General features: G+C 44.5%; 1 protein-coding gene and 2 non-coding genes across 4 annotated transcripts in view; 2 read left to right on the top strand and 1 right to left on the bottom strand.

Moving 5' to 3' along the window:
* ADCK1 (aarF domain containing kinase 1) overlaps positions 1–21278 on the bottom strand; it is a 127635-nt gene extending 106357 nt beyond the window's left edge. For both annotated transcript variants that reach the window (XM_070469684.1, XM_070469685.1), the window contains exons 1-2: positions 21199–21278; positions 3299–3443 (exon numbers count right to left, since the gene is read on the bottom strand). In XM_070469684.1, the coding sequence (XP_070325785.1) occupies positions 3299–3433 (135 nt within the window). In that variant the 5' untranslated portion in view covers positions 3434–3443; positions 21199–21278. The remainder of the gene's footprint in view (positions 1–3298; positions 3444–21198) is intronic.
* On the top strand, positions 2242–2323 carry LOC139035790 (small nucleolar RNA U2-19). Its single transcript, XR_011488502.1, has one exon. It is a non-coding gene; the product is annotated as a small nucleolar RNA U2-19 (small nucleolar RNA).
* On the top strand, positions 2485–2554 carry LOC139035789 (small nucleolar RNA U2-30). The gene has a single exon (XR_011488501.1). It is a non-coding gene; the product is annotated as a small nucleolar RNA U2-30 (small nucleolar RNA).
* Positions 21279–22412: the final 1134 nt, after the last annotated feature.

Below are 22412 nucleotides of genomic sequence, written 5' to 3'. Positions count from 1 at the left end.
TATGCTAAAGCCTTTGACTGTGTGGGTCACAACAAACTGTGGAAAATTCTTAAAGAGATGGAATACCAGACCACCTTATTGTCTCCTGAGAACCCTGTATGCAGGTCAAGAGGCAACAGTTAGAACCAGACATGGAACAATGGATTGGTTCAAAACTGGGAAAGGAGTATGTCAAGGCTGTATATTGTCACCCTATTTATTTAACTGCTATGCAGAGCACATCATGTGAAATGCTGGGCTGGATGAATCCCAAACTGAATCAAGAGTGAAAGGAGAATAACAACCTCAGATATGCAGACGATACCACTCTAATGGCAGAAAGTGAAGAGGAAATAAAGAGCCTCTTGATGAGGGTCAAAGAGGAGAGTGAAAAAGTTGGCTTAAAACTCAACATTCAAAAATAGAAGATCATGATATCCGATCCCACCACTTCATGGCAAATAGAAGGGGAAAAAATGGATGCAATTTTTTTGTTGCCCAGGATTTTATTTTCTTGGGCTCCAAAATCACTGCAGACGGTGACTGCAGCCATGAAATTAAAAGACGCTTCCTCCTTGGAAGAAAAGCTATGACCAACCTAGACAGCATATTAAAAAGCAGAGACACATTACTTTGCCGACAAAGATCCGTCTAGTCAAAGCTATGGTTTTCCCAGCAGTCATGGACAGATGTGAAAATACAGAAAAGAAGGCTGAGCACCAAAGAATTAATGCTTTTGAACTGTGGTGTTGGAGGAGACATTTGAGAGTCCTTTGGAAAGCAAGGAAATCAAACCAGTCAATCTAAAGGAAATCAGTCCTTAATATTCACTGGAAGGACTCATGCTGAGCTCCAATACTTTGGCCACCTGATGCAAAGAGCCAGCTCATTGGAAAAGTTGATTTCCTGATGTGGGAAAGATTAAGGGCAGGAGGAGAAGGGGGCAACAGAGGATGAGATGGTTGGATGGCATCCCCAATTCAACGGACATGAGGTTGAGCAAACTCCAGGAGACAGTGAAGGGCAGGGAAGCCTGGTGTGCTGCAGTCCACGGGATTGCAAAGAGTCGGACACGACTTGGTGACTAACAATAGCAATGGGCGGAGGGAAATAGGGAAGGGCAGAATTGGGGAAGGGGATTAACAGGTGCAAACTATTAGGTATAAAATCAGCCACAAAGATATATTATACAACATGAGGAATATAGCCAGTATTTTTAAATAACTATAAATGAAGCATAGCCTTTAAAACCTGTGAATCATGATATTGTGCACCTGTAACTTATATAATATCATACAGCAATCATATTTCAATAAGAGAATTTTTAAAATATCACTTCCCCTCAAAAAAAAAAAAAAAAGACCAGAGCCCAGATCTTTAAAGAATATACAGCCCAGTGAATCTACAATAACCTCAATAAAAATTTCAAAAAAAAAAAAAAAAGAAACTAAGCCAAATAAAAATAAAAATCCAGTGCCCTAAATGCAACGTGATATCCTGGAATAGATCCAGAAACGGAAACGGAATAAAAGTGACCAAATCTGAATAGAACCTGGAGTTCAGCAAATAGCAATGTACCAACGTTACTTTCTTAGTTTTCATAAATGTATCATGGTCACGTAAGATTTTAATATTAGGGGAAACTGGATGAAGGGCATATGGGCACTCTGTACTATCTTTCCAACTTTTCTATAAACCTAGAATGATCCCCAAATAAAGCACTTATTTAAAGAAGAAAAGAACGCGCAACCCAGTGGCTGGCTTATATAGCACTGACTTATGCCTTCGTCCCTCCTCTCGGACTCTGCAAATCCCTAAGGTTCCACCCAACCCCGCTCCCCCTAAGACAAGCATCCTGACTCCCAGCCCACAGGATTCACTCCTGTGTCTGAGGTCCCACAGCAGCCGTCACCCGAGTGGCGCAGCTTGACACAATCCCGGGCTTTAGACTATTTTTCTGACCTATCCACATGGACACTCCTCAGTCAGAAGCTCTTTCAAAGCTGCACCTGGGCGGGACAGTTCATTTCTACCCCTGAAGCCTATATGACAATATTGGGCTCAGAAAGGGCCCCTAGCAAGCACGTGGGAATCATTACATATTCCATGGCCTGTGTATCTATTCGCTCATCGTGAGCTATGATAGGTTCCAGTTTACGTTGAGGCACAGGCCCCATGTCTGAGCCAGGCTGGGGAGAGGACAGGACAACGCTGAGTATTAAAAGAAACTATTATTCTCTGAGATCTGCTCTTCCTGAAGTGGATCAATGATGAAAATAGCCTAATCTGAGCATCAGGAAAGACCCCTTAGTCTACCTGATGCATGATCTCTATAGTTCTAAGAAGCAAAGGGTAATTTAAAATAAGGGGTGTGTGTGTGTGTGCGTGCGCGTGTGTGCGCGCGCATGCATATTTATGAAAGTGACAGTAGATAACTGAGGACTTAACTGATGGGTGGGTGAGAGCTGGCTGGGAGTGTGTGTGTAAGAAAAGCTGATCCATTCTGAGCAATGATGAAAAGTTTTTACTACAGACCTTTATAACTATGAAGGTTTCTACACTTGATGTGAGCTCAGAATGAATTAAAAATAAATAAATAAAAGAAAAGAAACAATTAGACAAGAGCCCAGACAGACTGTGCTTCGGAGTATGTATCTACACCACGGGGAGAAATGCGCGAGCTCATCCTGCGGCAGACCGAGGAGGAAAGAAGGCGTGAAGCCCGTGTCAATTACACAGCGCTGTCTGGAGGAGTCGCCTTCCGCAGAGGTACAGAGGGCGCCGTCACGCCAGAACGATGTCGCTGAGCCATCCAACAGTCAAGTATTCAGCTCAGCTTCTCTGAGTCTGGGGCTTGGGGCACATCCCCAAAGTTCTTCCAGGCCCCGACACTCTGAGTGTGAGCCCTGCGTCTGTCATGAACCGTTCCCAGGAGCTCACTGGAGGCAGACCAAGTTTTCAGCTAGGATTTAATCAAAGCTGCAAACGCCTCTTTCCCTGTGAGTTTGCTAAGGAGACCGCCGGATGAGTCGGCCCCTAAAATAAGATACGGAAGGTTCTGGAGAGGTAACGTGTTCAGAACAGAGACCCCAGGCAATCCCACTCTATGTTTAACTTCAGGATGGCAGAGGTTGCGAGCACAGGGACGTGGGGGGCACCTCCACGACAGTGCAACTGTGTAGTTGAGAGCGTCTTCACACAGGTCACGGTACACGCGCATCGCCGCACAGTGTGACTGGCGAGTCCGTCGGCCGTGTGCATGGACAGCGGCAAGCAGCGCCGCGGCTCCTCTGCCCCTCCCGAAAGGAGGAGAACCTACCGTGGCCACTGCTCGGCCCACCCGGACAGCACCAAAGTCGTTGGGGTCCAAGCACTTGTTGCTGTAGAGGCAGACGCCAGAGGCGGCGAGAGCCACGCCGGTCCACGAAGCGAGCTTGAGCACCCTGCTGCCCATGTCCCAGACCCTGCAGCGGGAGGGCAGAGAGAAGGGAGCAGTTAGAGTTTCATACGGAGCCGAATTCAAATCCGGGCTCTGCCACTCAACAGACTGTACGATTCTGGGGTCATTTTCTCAACCTCACTGCACTCACATTTGTGAAACGTGATGGCACCTACCTCAAAAGTTGCTGGGGAAGCACTTCCCCGGTCATCCAGTGGTTAAGAATCTGCCTGCCAATGCAGGGAACAAGGGTTCGATCCCCGGTCCCGGAAGATGCCGCATTTCCAAGGGGCAGCTAAAGCCCGTGGGCCACAACCACCGAGCCTGAGATCTAGAGCCCTAACTACTGAGCCCACACGGCGCAACGAGAGAAAGCTCATGCACAGCAATGAAGACCTAGTGCAGCCAGAAAAATACAAACTAAAAAATAAATTTCAAAAAAAATAGCTGTTGGGATAAAATGAGATCACGTGGATGAAATGCTGAGCACAGTATCCAGCACAATTCAATGCTCAAAGCCGTTCCTCCCTTCACAGTGCCAGGCACTGTGCTAGGCACTAGGGAGAGAGCCAAGAAATCAAAGCTCTTACGCTCTGGAGGAAATGACAGATCCTAAGGTATGTATGAGAACAGCAGCAGGTAACCAGTGCTGAAAAGAAAATCAAAGCGGGTAAGAGAAAGGATGACGAATATGTAGTCAAGGATGCTGCTTTAGATAAGAAGCGAGAGCATGGTAACTTCTGTCACCTGAAAACTATTATCATACCACTAATCTCACACAGGCATCATCAGCCCTCTCGGCCCAGGTTGGAAGGGGCCACAGCCAAAACGGCAGTTGCTCAGAAGCTGCCAGGTAAGCCCTCCACATCTGATCAATTTTCAAACTATTTCTTTTGGATAGAACATAGACAGCGCCTTGTCTAGACTGTAGGCGCCTTGAAAGCCAACACCACGGCTGTTGCTACTTCGTCCACTCCCAGTCCCGTAGGCTGCGTTACGGTTGGGGGCTCAAAGTCCCCCTGCAGATATGCTCTGTTTAACCAAACTCACCGTTCTGCTCAGCTGAACCAAGCGGGCTCCCAGCTCTGATACCTTTCCCCACCCTACTTCTACCACCCAGTCCACCAGGCAACACACAGTCTTTAAGGCCACTGTACCCAACGTGTGGCTTCCCCTTCAATTCCGAGCAATACTACATCTAACATCCTTGACCACAGCTGCGGCTGCCAGTGGAGAAGGCCCACCCAGGAGAAGCGCCACCACCAAGCCACCTGCAGGTACAAGCCCTGAACAGACGTTTAGGGGGAAATTTCCTTGCAGCAGGAAAATTTAGGTCATCACCCTGTTTGTTTCTGCTCTGGACTCAGTCTATGACCATCCCCTCCCTGATCTGTGCCTCTGATTCCCCTCCATATGGAGACAATTGCTGTAAATAGCCTTGTCTCCACTTTCTTTAAAGTCAGTTTTGACTCATGCCTCATAATATAGTCACAGATTTTTTTTAAAGTATCCACAGGGACATCTTTTTCCATTCTTTTACTTTCAACTTACACTTTATACTGTCTCTCTAAATAGTATATAGTGCATTTTGTCTGTTTGCATTTAATATAGTCATTTATGTATTCTGATTTAATTTTGCCATCTTCTGTGCTTTCTATTTTCCTACCTGTTCTGAGTATTTTTCTCTCCTTTCTTGACTTTTTGGGACCCAGTTCTTTTTATAATCCCATTGTTTTTCCCTCTGCAATCTTCTTTTCCTAGCCAACATTTCTAAAGTGTGGTTAGAAGAACACTTGCAAAAAATATCAATCTGGGTGCCATTTCAAAAATGCAGATTTCTGCTAGACTCACAGACCCAGAAAACAAACTTATGATTACCAAAAGGGAAATGGGTTGGGAAGGGCTAAATTGGGAATTTGAGATTAACAGAGACACACTACTATGTATGAAATAAACAACACAATCTACTGCATAGCACAGGGGACTATATTCAATATCTTATAATAACATAAAATGGAAAAAGAATTTGAAAACAAAAATATGCTTAAATATATGACTTTGCTATACACCTGAAACATTGTAAATCAAGTATATTTAAATAAAAATTAATAATGATAATGATGTAACCGTAAAAAAAAAAAATGAAGATCTCTGAAGGCCACCCTTTGGCCCACTGAATCAACACTGGGGGTAGGACTTGGAAATCTGCATTTTAATAGGAAACATAATGGGTTATTTTTAGGCAAAGTTTGAGAACAATTCTTGTTAATATTTCAGTTTTAATAGAGGCTTCATGTGTTCAAATTCATCAGTGAAACCATGCCCCCACAACAAACTTTCCAAGTTTATCCTACCCATTCACACCCCAGATGACTGCATTCACCCCAGGAGGATGACTGCAAGCAATTATTTTTAAAGGGATAATTTTAAAAACTCATTTCTTTCACTAAACATAAATGTTCTGGCCCAACTCCTGGGATCAGTTTCTAACTCTGCAAGTAAGGGGTTTGTAGATAAAAAGATTAAATTAAACCATGCTTGCAGTGTCCCCTTTACCCCATCCCTTGTCATTGTTCAGTCGTGTCTGACTCTTTGTGACCCCATGGCCCGCAGCAACCCAGAACTCCCTGTCCATCACCATCTCCTGGAGCTTGCTCAAACTCATGCCCATGGAGTCAGTGATGCCACCCAACTATCTCATTCTCTGTCATCCCCTTCAATCTTTCCCAGCATCAGGGTCTTTTCTAATGAGTTAGCTCTTCGAATCAGGTGGCCAAAGTATTGGAGCTTCAGCTTCAGCATCAGTCGTTCTAATAAATATTCAGGGTTGATTTCCTTTAGGATTCACTGGTTTGATCTCCTTGCAGTTGAAGGGACTCCCAAGAGTCTTCTCCAAGACCACAGTTCAAAAGTATCAGTTCTTCTTTACGGTCCAGCTATCACATCTATACATGACTACAAAGCTAGTGGAGGTGATGGAATTCCAGCTGAGCTACTTCAGCTGGAAATAGCTTTGACTATACAGACCTTTGTAGGCAAAGTAATATCTCTGCTTTTTAATATGCTCTCTAGGTTTATGATAGCTTTTCTTCCAAGGAGCAAGCGTCTTTTAATTTCATGGCTGCAGTGATTTTGGAGCCCAAGAAAATAGTCTCTCACTGTTTCCATTGTTTTCCCATCTATATGTCATGAAGTGATGGGACCAGATGCCATGATTTCATTTTTTGAATGTTAAGTTTTAAGTCAGCTTTTTCACTCTCTCTTCACTTTCATCAAGAGGCTCTTTAGTTCTTCACTTTCTGCTGAAACAGTGGTGTCATCTGCATATGAGGTTATTGATATTTCTCCTGGCAATCTTGATTCCAGCTTGTACTTCATCTAGCCCAACATTTCACATGATGTATTCTGCATATAAGTTAAATAAGCAGGGTAACAATATACAGCCTTGACGTACTCCTTTCCCAGTTTGGAACCAGTCTGCTGTTCCAAGTTTGGTTCTAACTTTTGCTTCTTGACCTGCATACAGATTTCTCAGGAGGCAGGTAAGGTGGTCTGGTATTCCCATCTCTTTCAGAATTTTCCAGTTTATTGTGATCCACACAGTTAAAGGCTTTGACATAGTCAATGCAACAGAAATAGATATTTTTCTTGAATTCTCTTGCTTTTTCTATGATCCAACGGATGTTGGCAACTTGATCTCTGGTTCCTCTGCCTTTTCTAAATCCAGCTTGACCATCTGGAAGCTCTTGGTTCACATACTGTTAAAGACTGGCTTGGAGAATTTTGAGCATTACTTTGCTAGCATGTGAAATGAGTGCAGCAGCTTGAACATCCTTTGGCATTGCCTTTCTTTGGGATTACAATGAAAACTGACCTTTTCCAGTCTTGTGGCCACTGCTGAGCTTTCCAAATTTGCTGGCATATTGAGTGCAGCACTTTCACAGCATTATCTTTTAGGATTTGAGATAGCTCAACTGGAATTCCATCACATCCACTTAGCTTTGCTCGTAGTGATGCTTCCATGTGACTTCACACTCCAGGATGGCTGGTTCTAGGTGAGTGATCACTCCATTGTGGTTATCTGGATCATTAAGATCTTTTTTGTATAGTTCTTCTATGTATTCTTGCCACCTCTTCTTAATATCTTCTGCTTCTGTTAGGTCCATACCACTTTTGTCCTTTATTGTGCCCATCTTTGCATGAAATGTTCCCTTGGTACCTCTAGTTTTCTTGATGAGATCTTCAGTCTTTCCTATTCTATTGTTTTTCTCTATTTCTATGCATTGTTCACTTAGGAAAGCTTTCTTATCTCCCCTTGCTGTTCTTTGGAACTCTGCATTCGGATGGGTATACCTTTCCTTTTCTTCTTTGCCTTTCACTTCTCTTGTTTTCTCAGCTATTTGTAGGGCCTCCTCAGACAGCCATTTTGCCTTTTTGCATTTCTTTTTCTTGGGGATGGTTTTGATCACCACCTCCTATACAATGTCACTAACCTCTGTCCATAGTTTTTCAGGCACTCAGTCTATCAGATCTAATCCCTTGAATCTATTTGTCACTTCTACTGTATAATTGTAAGGGATTTTATTTAGGTCATACCTAAATGGCCTAGTGGCTTTCCCTACTTTCCTCAATTTAAGTCTGAATTTGAATATAAGGAATTCATGATCTGAGCCACAGTCAGCTCCTGGTCTTATTTTTGCTGACTGTATAGAGCTTCTCCATCTTCAGCTGCAAAGAATATATTCAGTCTGATTTTGGTGTTAATCATCTGGTGATGTCCATGTGTAGGGTAGCCTCATGTTGCTGGAAGTGGGTGTTTGCTATGACCAGTGCATTCTCTTAGCAAAACTCTGTTAGCTTTTGCCCTGCTACATTTTGTACTACAAGGCCAAACTTGCCTGTTACTCCAGGTTATCTTCCTACTTTTGCATTCTAGGCCCCTATGATGAAAAGGACATCTTTTTTTGGGTGTTAATTCTAGAAGGTCTTGTAGGTCTTCATAGAACTGTTCAATTTCAGCTTCTTTGGCATTAGTGGTTGGCTATCCCTGGTTCCTTTCAGATGAGAGACAGGCACTGTGGTTGAGAATAAGCATCCTAGAATCCAGTGGCCTGAGTCTGAGTCCCAACATGGTCTCTTACCCTGAGTCCTGTGACCTTGTCTATACCATGGGGGTGATCAAAGCCATGCCTACTTGATGAGGTGGTAAGGAATGAGGAAATCATGCAAATATTTAGCGAGGTGCCACCTACACAGCAAGAACACAGTAGAAACCACTATTGTTAGGGAACCTTGGACCAAGAAGAATTTGGGAGGGGTCAAGAGGAGAGAGGAGAGCCCAGCCCATAATATGTCCTGCCAACCTCCCAGAAATCCTTCACACTGGAATCCATCTTGGCTGAGAGATGCACACCCAACTAGGAAGGACCCTGAGTCAGACCAGATACAGACACAAACAAGATGATTGGCCAGAGACAACCCAGAAAGTAACCCACCTCCATAAAGCCTGAGCCTGCGAGCCACCGGGCAGAGCAGTGCTCCTGGGGTCCCTCACCTTCCTGCCCTCTGCTCAGACACCACTCTTCAATACAGCCCTTTGGTTTGTCAACACGTGTGTCTCTTCAGACAATGCACTTCCAAGTTAGACAGGAGCCTGATCCTAGGCCCTGGAAGGGTCCCCTCCAGTAACGCTACGCCCACCACTACCACCACTGTTGCCGCTATTTCCCTGCCCAATGGCAGGCTCGGTAAAGCATCTTGTTACTCCCCAGTCTATCAACTTCTGCATGCCCGACTGCTAACATTTTGGCGGTCCCCCACCTAACCCCACCTTTTCACCTTGCTCGCTACAACCTCAGCCTGTAGTATCTTCTATCAAAAGTGGCAGCACACTTGATTTCCCTCTACCTTCTTTCTGCCAAGACACAGGTTCCCAGCTGAACCCAGGAGCAGGCCTTAAATTAGGCTGAGTGCCCTCAGGTCCTTACACGCCTTTCTCCTTTGAGATCAAGGAGGCCCACGAGGACTGTCCTTCTGGGACCTGAAGAAAAGCTGACAACGAGAAGGTGGTATAGGGCAACCAGGGGTCAGGAACTCGGCCTCTGGAGCCGGGAAGAACCCCGGCTCCGCTGCTCACCAGTTCTGCGACCTTCAGAAAGCCACAGCCTCTTAGAGTCTGATCGACAAAAAATGCTCTCGGAACTCCTCTGAAGTCCTGAGGGCCACTCAACTTCCCTGGCGGGTTTTCGGCCTGCTTCACTCACACGTCTTCCTGTCTTGACCTCTCACCTCTGAAGGTGGGAAAAATTAAGAATTTTTGAAAACAGATTTTAGAAGACCCCGTAATGGAGGTGTTCTGAGGACACAATTTCTCCAGGAATGGAAGAAGCAGATGGAGATCAATTATGTATTCAGTGCAGGACTCACGGTGCCTTCATCAACCTTACTGACTACAGGGACAGAGAGACTTGGTACCTGTATCTTAAGGATCTTAAAGCAACTGAATCCTGGCAAAAAGATCCAGAGGTCAAGCCCTGAGCCTTTGGAGAGGGAGCACTGACTCCAAGACCCTAGACTACCTGAGAACTAACCCTAGGGAGTATCAGATAGTGAGAACTCACACAAAGGAAACCACTCGAAAACAAGACCCAGCCACCAATAACACCAGTAACACCCTGTGCAGGATGCCTCATCTAAACAACAAACAAAACAAAAATACAGACCCAGTCATCAGCAGACAGGATTACCACCTCACTCTCCTTCCCACCAGAGGAAAAACAAACAAACAAAGAAAAACTCAGCACAAATCTCAGCCTATATGAAGCTACATAAACCACTGGACCACGTTAGGAGGGCAGAAACCCAAAGGAAGAAAGAATTCAACCTTGAAGCCTGGGAAAAGGAAACCTCAAGCACAGTAAGTTAAAAAATAATAATAATAATGAAAAGGCAAAGAAATACTACACAAATGAAGGAACAAACTGGAAACACAGAAGTCCAAAAAATGAAGAGGAAGTGGGCAAACTGTCTGAAAAAGAATTCAGAATAATGATAGTAAAGATGATCAAAAACTTTGAAAACAAAGTGGAAAAAATGCAAGAATCTATTAACAAAGACCTAGAAGAATTAAAGAATAAACATACAGAGACAAACAACACAATTACTAAAATTAAAAATACTCTAGAAGGAATCAATCGCAGAATATCTGAAGCAAAAGAACAAATCAGTGAACTTGAAGATAAAATGGTAGAAATAACTTCTGAAGAGCAGAACAGAGTAAAAATGAAAAAAAAAAGAGGATAGTTTCAGAGACCTCTAGGACAATATCAAACGCACCAACATTTGAATTATAGGGGTCCAGAAGAAGAAGAGAAAAAGAAAGGGTACGAGAAAATTTTTGAAGAGATTATAGTTGAAAATTTCCCCAACATGGAAAAGGAAATAGTCAATCAAGTCCCAGAGATGCAAAGAGTCCCATACAGGATAAACCCAAGGAGAAACAGGCCAAGACACAAACTAATTAAACTAACAAAGACTAAACACAAAGAAAGAATATTAAAAGCAGCAAGGGAGAAGCAACAAGTAACATACAAGGGAAACCCTATACGCTTAACAGCTGATCTTTCACCAGAAACTCTGCAGGCCAGAAGGGAATTGCAGGATATATTTAAAGTACTGAAATGGAAAAATCTACAACCAAGATTACTGTACCCAGCAAGTATCTCATTCAAAACTGATGGAGAAATAAAAAGCTTTTCAGACAAGCAAAAGTTAAAGAGAATTCAGTACCACAAACCAGCTCTACAACAAATGTTAAATGGACTTATATAGTCAAGAAATACAACAGAAAAAAAAAAAGATCTACAAAATCAACCCCAAAAAATTAAGAAAATGGCAATAGGAACATATATATCAATAATTACTTTTAATGTAAACAGATTAAATGCTCCAAACAAAAGACACAGACTGTCTGAATGGATACAAAAATAATACCCATATATATATATATGCTGTCTACAAAAAACCCACTTCAGACCTAAAGACACATAGACTGAAAGTGAGAGGATGGAAAAATATATTCCATGCAAATGGGGAGCAAAAGAAAGCTGGAGTAGCAATCCTCATATCAGACAAAATAGACCTTAAAATAAAAAAGATTACTAGAGATAAGGAAGGACACTACATAATGATCAAGGGATCAATCCAAGAGGAAGACATAACAATTGTAAATATCTATGCACCCAACAAAGGAGCACCTCAGTACATAAGGCAAACACTAACAGACATAAAAGGAGAAGTTGACAGTGGCAGATGGTGATTGCAGCCATGAAATTAAAAGACGCTTACTCCTTGGAAGGAAAGTTATGACCAACCTAGATAGCATATTAAAAAGCAGAGACATTACTTTGTCAACAAAGGTCCGTCTAGTCAAGGCTATGGTTTTTCCAGTAGTCATGTATGGATGTGAGAGTTGGACTACAAGAAAAGCTGAGCACCAAAGAATTGATGCTTTTGAACTGTGGTGTTGGAGAAGACTCTTGAGAGTCCCTTGGACTGCAAGGACAGTCAACCAGTCCATCCTAGCAGAGATCAGTCCTGGGTGTTTATTGGAGGGACTGATATTGAAGCTGAAACTCCAGTACTTTGGCCACCTGATACGAAGAGCTGACTCATTTGAAAAGACCCTGATGCTGGGAAAGATTGAGGGCAGGAGGAGAAGGGGATGACAGAGGATGAGATGGTTGGATGGCATCACCAACTCAATGGACATGAGTTTGGGTAAACTCCAGGAGTTGGTGATGGACAGGGAGGCCTGGCATGCTGCGGCAAGGGGTCGCAAAGAGTCAGACACGACTGAGCGACTGAACTGAACTGAACTGAACCAAATGTAATCTACAGATTCAATGAGATCCCTATCAAGTTACCAATGACATTTTTCACAGAACTAGAACAAAAAATTTCACAATTCATATGGAAACACAAAAGACCCTGAATAGCCAAAGCAGTCTTGAGAAAGAAGAATGGAGCTGGAGGAATCAGCCTTCCTGACTTCAGACTATACTACAAAGCTACAGTCATCAACACAGTATGGTACTGGCACAAAAAGAAATATAGACCAGTGGAACAGATAGAAAACCTAGAAATAAACCCATGCACCTATGGTAGCTTATTTTTTACAAAGGAGGCAAGAATATACAAAGGGGCAAAGACAGCCTCTTCAATAAATGGTGCTGGGAAAACTGGACGGCTACATGTAAAAGAAGGAAATTAGAACACTTCCTAACACCATACACACAGAGAAACTCAAAATGTATTAAAGACCTAAATGTAAGACTAGAAACTATAAAACTCTCTGAGGAAAACATAGGCAGAACACTTGATGACATAAATCAAAGCAAGATCCTCTATGACCCACCGCCTAGAGTAATGGAAATAAAAACAAAAGTAAACAAGTGGCACCTGAGTAAACTTAAAAGCTTTTGCACAGCAAAGGAAACTATAAGCAAGGTGAAAAGACAACCCTCAGGATGGGAGAAAATAATAGCAAATGAAACAACTGATGAAGGATTAATTTCCAAAATATGCAAGCAGTTCATACAACTCAATACCAGAAAAACAAACAACCCAATCAAAAAGTGGGAAAAACACCTAAACAGACATTTCTCCAAATAAGATATACAGATGTCTAAAAAACACAAGAAAAGATGTTCAACATCGCTCATTATTAGAGAAATGCAAATCAAAACTACAATGAGGTATCTCCTCACACCAGTCAGCGTAGCCATCATCAAAAAGTCTACAAACAATAAATACTGGAGAGGGTGTGGAGAAAAGGGAATGCTCTTGCACTGTTGGTGGGAATGCAAATTGATACAGCCACTATGGAAGATGGTAAGGAGATTCCTTAAAAACCTAAGAATAAAATCACCGTATGAAATCCACTCCTAGGCATATACCCTGAGGAAAGCAAAACTGAAAAAGACACATGTATCCCGTTGTTCACTGCAGCACTATTTACAATAACTAGAACATGGAAGCATCCTAGATGTCCATAGACAGATGAATGGATAAAGAAGTGGTACATATGCACAATGGAATATTACTCAGCCATAAAAAGGCACACATTTGAACCAGTTCTAATGAGGTGGATGAACCCAGAACCTATTACACAGAGTGAAGTAAGTCAGAAAGAGAAAGATAAATATCATATTCTAACACATAAATGTGGAATCAAGAAAAATGGTACTGAAGAATTTATTTACAGGGCAGCAATGGAGAAACAGACATAGGCAATAGACTTATGGCCATGGAGAGAGGGGAGGAGAGGGTGAGATGTATGGAAAGAATAACATGGACACTTATATTACCATATGTCAAATAGATAGCCAAGGGAATTTGCTGTATGTCTCAGGGAACTCAAACAGAGTCTCTGTATCAACCTAGGGGGGTGGAATGGGGAGGGAGACGGAAGGGAGTTTCAAAAGGGAGGGGATATGTGTATACCTACGGCTGATTCATGTTGAGGTTTGACAGAAAACAACAAAATTCTGTAAAGCAATTATCCTTCAATAAAAAAAATTTTTTAATGCTCTTGATAGTACCTACCTCATAGGGCCACTGCAAGAATGAAATGAGATGCTGCTTTAACAATGGCTCAGTAAATGAGACTTCTCCTTATTGTTACTTTAAGTTTCATTTCTCCTGTTCTGCAAAGCCGAAGAGCTTATGCAGAAGAACTCCTAAATCTCAGGGGCAAGAATTCAGCATGACCTTGTACAATTAATAGAGGCAGGTGGAGGGAAGCCCATCACATCTTCTCTGAGCCATTCGACCACTCCCATTCCAAACACTTTCCCACTTCCCAGCCAACCTTCACTCTGCCACGCAAGCACCATTATCCTAATGCACAAGTACATTTTTATCACTCTTGCGTGTGTGTTCAATCCCTTCAGTCATGTCCGACTCTTTGCAGCCCTTGGGCTGTAGTCCGCCAGGCTCCTCTGTCCATGGGATTCTCCAGGCAGGAATACTGGAGTGTGTTGCCAGGCCCTCCTCCAGGGGATCTTCCCCACCCAGGGTTCAAACCCACATCTCCTACAGCTCCTACACTGCAGACAGATTCTTTACTACTGAGCCACCAGGGAAGCCCTGTTATCACTCTTACCTCCCTCAGTTCAGTTCAGTTCTGTTCAGTTGCTCAGTCATGTCTGATTCTTTGCAACCCCATGAACCGCAGCATGCCAGGCCTCCCCGTCCATCACAAACTCCCGGAGTTTACTCAAACTCATGTCCATCGAGTCGGTGATGCCATCCAGCCATCTCATCCTCTGTCATCCCCTTCTCCTCCTGCCCCCACTCCCTCCCAGCATCAGGGTCTTTTCCAATAAGTCAACTCTTCCCATGAGGTGGCCAAAGTATTGGAGTTTCAGCTTCAGCATCAGTCCTTCCAATGAACACCCAGGACTGATCTCCTTAACGATGGACTGGTTGGATCTCCTTGCAGTCCAAGGGACTCTCAAGTCTTCTCCAACACCACAGTTCAAAAGCATCAATTTTTCGGCCCTCAGCTTTCTTCACAGTCGAACTCTCACATCCATACATGACCACTGGAAAAACCACAGCTTGACTAGACAGACGTTTGTTGTCAAAGTAATGTCTCTGCTTTTTAATATGCTATCTAGGTTGGTCATAACTTTCCTTCCAAGGAGTAAGCGTCTTTTAATTTCATGGCTGCAATCACCAACTGCAGTGATTCTGGAGCCCCCCAAAATAAAGTCTGACACTGTTTCCACTGTTTCCCCATCTATTTGCCATGAAGGGATGGGACCAGATGCCATGATCTTAGTTTTCTGAATGTTGAGCTTTAAGCCAACTTTTTCATTCTTCTCTTTCACCTTCATCAAGAGGCTTTTTAGTTCCTCTTCACTTTCTGCCATAAGGGTGGTGTTATCTGCATATCTGAGGTTATTGATATTTCTCCCAGCAATCTTGGTTCCAGCTTGTGCTTCTTCCAGCTCAGCATTTCTCATGATGTACTCTGCATATAAGTTAAATAAGCAGGGTGACGATATACAGCCTTGACGTACTCCTTTTCCTATTTGGAACCAGTCTGTTGTTCCATGTCCAGTTCTAACTGTTGCTTCCTGACCTGCATACAGGTTTCTCAAGAGGCAGGTCAGGTGGTCTGGTACTCCCATCTCTTTCAGAATTTTCCACAGTTTATTGTGATCCACACAGTCAAAGGCTTTGGCATAGTCAATAAAGCAGAAATAGATGTTTTTCTGGAACTCTCTTTTTCAATGATCCAGCAGATGTTGGCAATTTGACCTCTGGTTCCTCTGCCTTTTCTAAAACCAGCTTGAACATCTGGAAGTTCACGGTTCACATATTGCTAAAGCCTGGCTTGAAGAATTTTGAGCATTACTTTACTAGTGTGTGAGACGAGTGCAACTGTGCAGTAGTTTGAGCATTCTTTGGGACTGGAATGAAAACTGACCTTTTCCAGTGTTGTGGCCACTGATGAGTTTTCCAAATTTGCTGGCATACTGAGTACAGCACTTTCACAGCATCATCTTTCAGGATTTGAAATAGCTCAACTGAAGTTCCATCACATCCACTAGCTTTGTTCATAGTGATGCTTTCTAAGGCCCACTTGACTTCACACTCCAGGATATCTGGCTCTAGGTGAGTGATGACACCATCGTGATTATCTGGGTCATGAAGATCTTTTTTATACAGTTCTGTGTATTCTTGCCACCTCTTCTTAATACCTTCTGCTTCTATTAGGTCCATACTATTTCTGTCCTTTATCGAACCCATCTCTGCGTGAAATGTTCCCTTGGTATCTCTGATTTTCCTACTTCCCAACTATCTACCAAAAAGTCCAAATTCTCTAGCAAGGCATTCAAGACCCACCCCTCTTCTCATCCCTATCCACCTTTCCAGCTTCATCTCCCACAGTCAATCCCCTACTGACCTTCTACGAAGCCTTTTGTCAGCCAACCTCCCAGCCTTCCTTGCTCCTTCCTCTCTGGTTTTATTGTGCACTGTTTTTACCTCTAATAATCTGGTCCAATGTCTGCCTTTTCCACTAGATGCAAAGGGCAGAATTCACTAACAAATAAATAAATGAATAAGTAACCCTGCTTTAAAAAAAAAAAAAAAAACCACTGAATGAATGAAAGAGTGAAAATATTCCAGTCTATCTTCAACATGGAAACTTAAGTCCAACTATACATTCCTCTTCTCTAAACTCTCCAACGGTGCCCACCTCACTCAAAATGAATCAGTAGGGAAGGGGGCAGAGCACAGCCTTTAAAAGAATGGCATAGCTGTTAAAAGATATGACATAAACTAGTTAGAACCAATTAGGCCCAAGATGGCAGAAGATTTGACTTCCAGTAGACCTTGAGCCTCATTATACGCTCATTGTGATACATTAGCACATGCTAAAGGACACACCCACAGGTGCCATGGCAGTTCTGAGGCTGAAGGCAAAAGGTCAAAAGTGGGAATTTCCAATTTCTGGAGATCCCCACCCCTTCCCCAAAACAGTCAGAATAAACCCTCCCACTTATTAGCCTATGAAATTACCTAGCCCATAAAAACTAACCACCCCATATTTGGGGGCCTGCTGAGATGGATAAACTACACCTGTGAGACCTGTACTGAGTCAGTAGCAACACAGGTCCCCAGGTAAGAATCACAAACCCAGGGCTGCCATCCTCCCCCAGTTATCTTCAGCCCCGCCTCCCAGCCACCCTCCCCAACCCCATCCTCCTGAGGTTGCACCATCCTCCAGGCCTGTCCCTCTAGGCAACAGGCCTCCCCCAGCCTCCAGACCACCTCTGAGAGGGGAAGCAGCATTGAAGCAGACACAACTCCCAAGTCCCAGTTTTCATGCAAATGCCCTCAGTAATAAAAGAGGTGGAAATTGAAAAACATAAAATAGATGATATAAGAGCCCAACTGTGTCTAAATAGACTGGAGCTGGAGTTTTCTAAAAGGTGTCAGTGAGTCTTTAACATGTAAATGAGTTGCTTCCCTCGGGGTCTTTTAAAAGACTCTGTCAGCCGTGAAATATGTCTGTCGATGAGAAACACCTTTCATTATTAAACCTTTTGCTAATGAATCACCTGCCCAGTTCTATTTACTTGCCTTTTTGACCTTCACCTGAGTTGTCTCTCATACCATCACATTCTTCTTTTTTTTCAGTTGAGGGTGAGAGGGGGAGTGCCTGAGGACCCTGGACCCCAAAACCTAACCATCAGATAATAATATTGGCAATAACTGACCTTCACACAGCCCTTTGCACTCATTATCTCATTAGTTATTCCACACCAGCGGTCCCCAACCTTTTTGGGGCCAGGGATCGGTTTCATGGAAGACAATTTTTCCATGGACTAGGGTGAGGGGTGGGGATGGTTTGGGGATGATTCTAATGCATTGCATTTATTGTGCACTCTATTTCTATTATTATTACAGGAGCTTCACCTCAGATCACCAGGAATTAGATCTCAGAGGCTGAGGACAGCTGTTCCACACATTCCCCTCACCAGTGAGGTGAGACAATATCACTGCCATCCCCAGGTAGAAATGAGGACACCAATGAGCAGCAAGGGTGAGGGATTCACCCCCAGGTGGCTCAGCTAGTAAACGGCAGAGTAGACAGAGGACAGAGGAGCCTGGTGGGCTACAGTCCATGGAATCGCAGAGTCCAGCGCCACTGAGCAACTAACACACGTAGACACACAACGGAAATCCCTTCAGCCGTTCCCTTTATGGCACGTGACCTCCCCGATGGGGACTCGCAGACCTCCAACCACCATCGATCTCACCTCCATTCTCAAGTAGCTGCATCAGTCACTGAGACTTCTGACCCTCTACCAACCCCAAACAGAGCCAGGCACAGGGAAGCCGCTGCTTGGCACCCCAGAAATGAACAGCATTTCACAAGATCAATCAAAGCACGTCACTAGAAGCCACCAACTCCAGGCTATGAAACGTTTAGGACAGCTACGTTATTGTCAAGTCAAGGATGAGAAAGGGATCCATCTTGCTGGACCTCAGGAAACATACCAGCAAGTCATGAGGCAAGGCCAGAGCAGAGTCTGATAAGTTGATGGTCAAATGCAATTCCATCCCCTGTATTGAACTAAGTAGGGAACCAAGCACTTCCTGTTCACTTGGCTGGGTCTTTTCAACTACCATCCACCTGCTGCTTCTTTCCCAACCCGTATTCCAGGACAGTAACCCTAGAATCACTGCATCCTATTTGGTTACACAGGTGAGAATGACCACAGAGGAAAGAATTTAAGGCTCTAATCCCATTAATCCCATAAAGTGACCACAGCACCCCTCCCATTTCCTAAAGAGACTGTTAGACAGACAAGCAGTATTTCTTTTGGTCTGCTCCCAAGACTGGAAAAGGCCCAATAATACCTTTGGAGAGAGTGATCAGGTTTTCAGGGAAATCTCGTTATTGATATAGGCAAAAAGCGACCAAGGGGATGATACCATCCACTGACTCGATGTCGCAAATCAATGCTGAGGAATCCCCAACTGATGCCGAAGTCCCGGAGTGGAGAGGAAAAATAAATCTCACTCAGGCAAGGAGTAGAATTTACCACTCATTTCATCCAGAGAGAGGGGGACTCAGGAAGAACAATGTGCTTAAACATTTCATGTAACTCACACAACTGCATTCTGGGGTGCATCCTATTAGATCCTTATTCTACAGAGGAAGATGAGTTTTAGAAAAGGTAAGAAAGCTGGCTGGAAAGCTACTTAGTGATGCAGCCAGAACTTGAATACAAGTGTGTCTGATCCAAACAAGAGCACACAAAGCAGATGAGAACAGGGCTTGCTGGGCGCCTCTGATGCATATAGCTGAACCGAAATAGTTTATTCAGTGAGTCGTGGTAGGGAGGGGTGGATGCCTGAACCAAGCACTCTTCTTATCTTACAGGTCCCTTGTGCGAGAAGAAAATGTGTATATCAGAAAGGAAAAAAAATGTAAACTTTACCAGCAGAGGTCAAATTTTACATCCTGAGGGCTGCTGAGAAATGGCCAAGCAAAGACACAGTAAGATAAAATAGGATGTAACTCAGGGAAACTGACACACGTAGACCTATACACGAAAATCTGTATAAAATGTGGGGGAAGTTACAGTGAACAAAGTAATACGTACATGCTTACTATCACTACCAAAGTTAAACGGGCACCAGCATAGAAAGACCCAGGTCCAGAAGTGAAGAGTTGGTGCTTGCTGTAAGTTCACAGGATTTCTTTCCTACAAAACAGGGATACTCAAAAGTGCATCCCCAGACCAGCAAGTTAGAAATGCAAATACTTGCTCCCCACCCTAGAACTGTGCATGTGTGGCCGCTTGTCATGTCAGACTCTTCGTGACCCCATGGCCTGTAGCCCTCCAGGCTCCTCTGTCTATGGGATTCTCCAGGCAAGAATACTGGAATGGGTTGCCATTTCCTACTCCAGGGAATCTTCCCGTCTCAGGGATTGAACCTGCGTCTCCTGCTTTGGCAGGAGGATTTTTTTTTACCACTGAGCCCTCTGGGAACCCCAGACCTACTGAATCAAAAACTTTGGGGATGTGGTCCAGGTTTCTGTGTTGTACCAAGCCCTTCAGGTGATTCTGATACACGCTGAAGTTTGAGGACTACTGCTTAAAGAAAACGTGTGAAGGCACAGATAAAGTCTAACTCACTCTCAACTCCGCAAATATTTCCTGAGCACCAGGTGCCAAGAATCACGGAGGTGATCAATAAGTATTTGTTGAATCGAATGACTTCTAGTCAGTACAAAGTAAATGTCACTTAACCAGGGGAGAGAGCTGCTCTCGGTACGTGTCTTCTAGAGGCAGCTCTCCACATACCGGCTGTCATCAGCATACGTTTACCTTGCAATCCGGAAGCTCAGAGCCCAGCAAAGTGAAAAAGTCGCTCAGTCGCGAGCGACTCTTTGTGACCCCATGGACCGTAGCCCACCTGGCTCCTCTGTCCATGGGGACTCTCCAGGCAAGAATACTGGAGTGAGTTGCCATTCCCCCTTCTCCAGGGGATCTTCCCCACCCAGGGATAGAACCTGGACTCCTGCACTTCAGACAGATAAGATTCTTAAGGGGACGAAAGAGAACAAGATAGTTGGATGGCATCACCGACTCAGGGAACATGAGTTTGAGTAAGCTCCGGGAGTTGGCGATGGACAGGGAGCCTGGCAGTGCTGCAGTCCATGGGGTCGCAAGGAGTCGGACACAACTGAGCGACTGAACTGAACAAGATTCTTTACCATCTGAACCACCAGGGAAGCCTCAGCCAGTGCTACAGATAAGGCGAGCTGCTGGGCGCCGCGGGCCCAGGCGGAGGGCAGAGATAACCCCGCGCCCTTGCTTCTGATCCAGACCGCGCTCGGGCCCCGGGACGCTTGCGCCTCGGAGGCCACAGACCACAGGGCCTGAGGAGGTCTGAGTGAGCCACTGGCTACCTTCCTCCAGCCGGCTCCACCGGACACGCGGGAGCGCGCCCCGCTTCCGCCCACCGGAGAGCCGGCGCGAGCGGCCGCGGAGGAGGCGGGGCCCCAGCCCGTCGCCCGAGTCACGTGGCCGCGCGCCGGGCCCGCGGGTGCCAAGGGCACTAGCGTAGGGTGCCCTCCAGACCGGCGGCCCCGGCGGAGGCGCGTCCACTGCGGCTTCCCCGCGCTCCCGCGGCCCCTGGCGGCCCGGGCTCGGCTTCGGCCTCCGAGGGGGGCTGCCCCTACTCACCCGGGTGGGGAAGCAGAAAGACGCGGCGCTCGGCTTCCAGCCACAGCCTGGGCGGCGGGGATTCGAGGGCAACTTTGCCGCCACCCCCCAGATTGCGCTTGGTTAAGCCGGGGCGCTGCGAGGCCTGCCGGGAGTTGTAGTTCTCTGGTGCCTTCAGCCGCGGGGACGAGGGCCGGAGAAACCGCGCTCCCTCTGGACCGCTGCACCTCGGGAGGCCGAGGCGTCGCAGACACTTGACCTGCGGGTAGCAGGTAGCCTGTTTCTTTGCCTGTGCTGCGGACGCGAGCCTGCCTGAAAAATTTTCTCCAGGAGGCTTTCCAAACTGGTCATAGATTTATGTTCAGTAAGAGGATGGAGTTGTGGCTTTGTGTATTTAAAATAAGGTATTGGGACAGGCAAGCGAAAATTTTACACAGTTGCTGTTCTATCTTAGTCATCTTTGTCCCTCATCCGTTCATTCACTGACCTCTTTTTATGGAATGTGTGTTTATAAGGTGTACTTTGGAAATGATCATCAGACCTTCATTCATTCTACAAACATCTCTTGAGCTATATATACTTCATGGCGGGTAGAGATGGGGTGGAAGATTCATCTGTCAATGCAATTCTAATAAATTTTCCAACAAGATTTTCCGTGGACATTTACAAGCTAAGCTAAAATTTATATGGAAAAACAGAGGACAAAGCATCGCCTAAACACTCTTGAGGAAGAGTAACATGTTTCAAGGACTTATCCTTCTATATATCAACATTTATTATGAAACTTTAAAAATTAGCACCATGGGATATTAGCATAGGGATAGGGAGAGGGGGGAAATGAAACAGCCTATAGAGCTCAGAAACAATCCAGGCATATGTGGAATCTTGATATATGACAGAGCGGGCATTATATTAATAGATCAATAGGGAAAGATAGATTATTCAGTACCTGAGCTGAACCAACTGCTTATCTGTTGGACCCCTAACACACACCCCCAAGACAAAATCTAACTCTAAATAGATTGAAGAATTTAAAAGGAAAAAGTAAAATCAGAACTTCTGAAGGAAAATAAAGGAAAATTTCCTACTTACTATCTCAGGGAAGGGTTTACTAGATAACATTGGCACAAATGGTATAGAAAACTTTAGTAAATGTGGATGACATGAAAGTTAAGAACTCCCTCATCAAAAGGCACGAAGAAAAAGACAAGACCACTTGGGAGAAGACACTTGTA

The sequence above is a fragment of the Odocoileus virginianus genome, chromosome 6 (genome assembly GCF_023699985.2).
Source record: "Odocoileus virginianus isolate 20LAN1187 ecotype Illinois chromosome 6, Ovbor_1.2, whole genome shotgun sequence".
NCBI lineage: Eukaryota > Metazoa > Chordata > Mammalia > Artiodactyla > Cervidae > Odocoileus > Odocoileus virginianus.
Note: the sequence above shows the minus strand (reverse complement) of the source record. Positions and strands in the feature narration are given on the sequence as shown.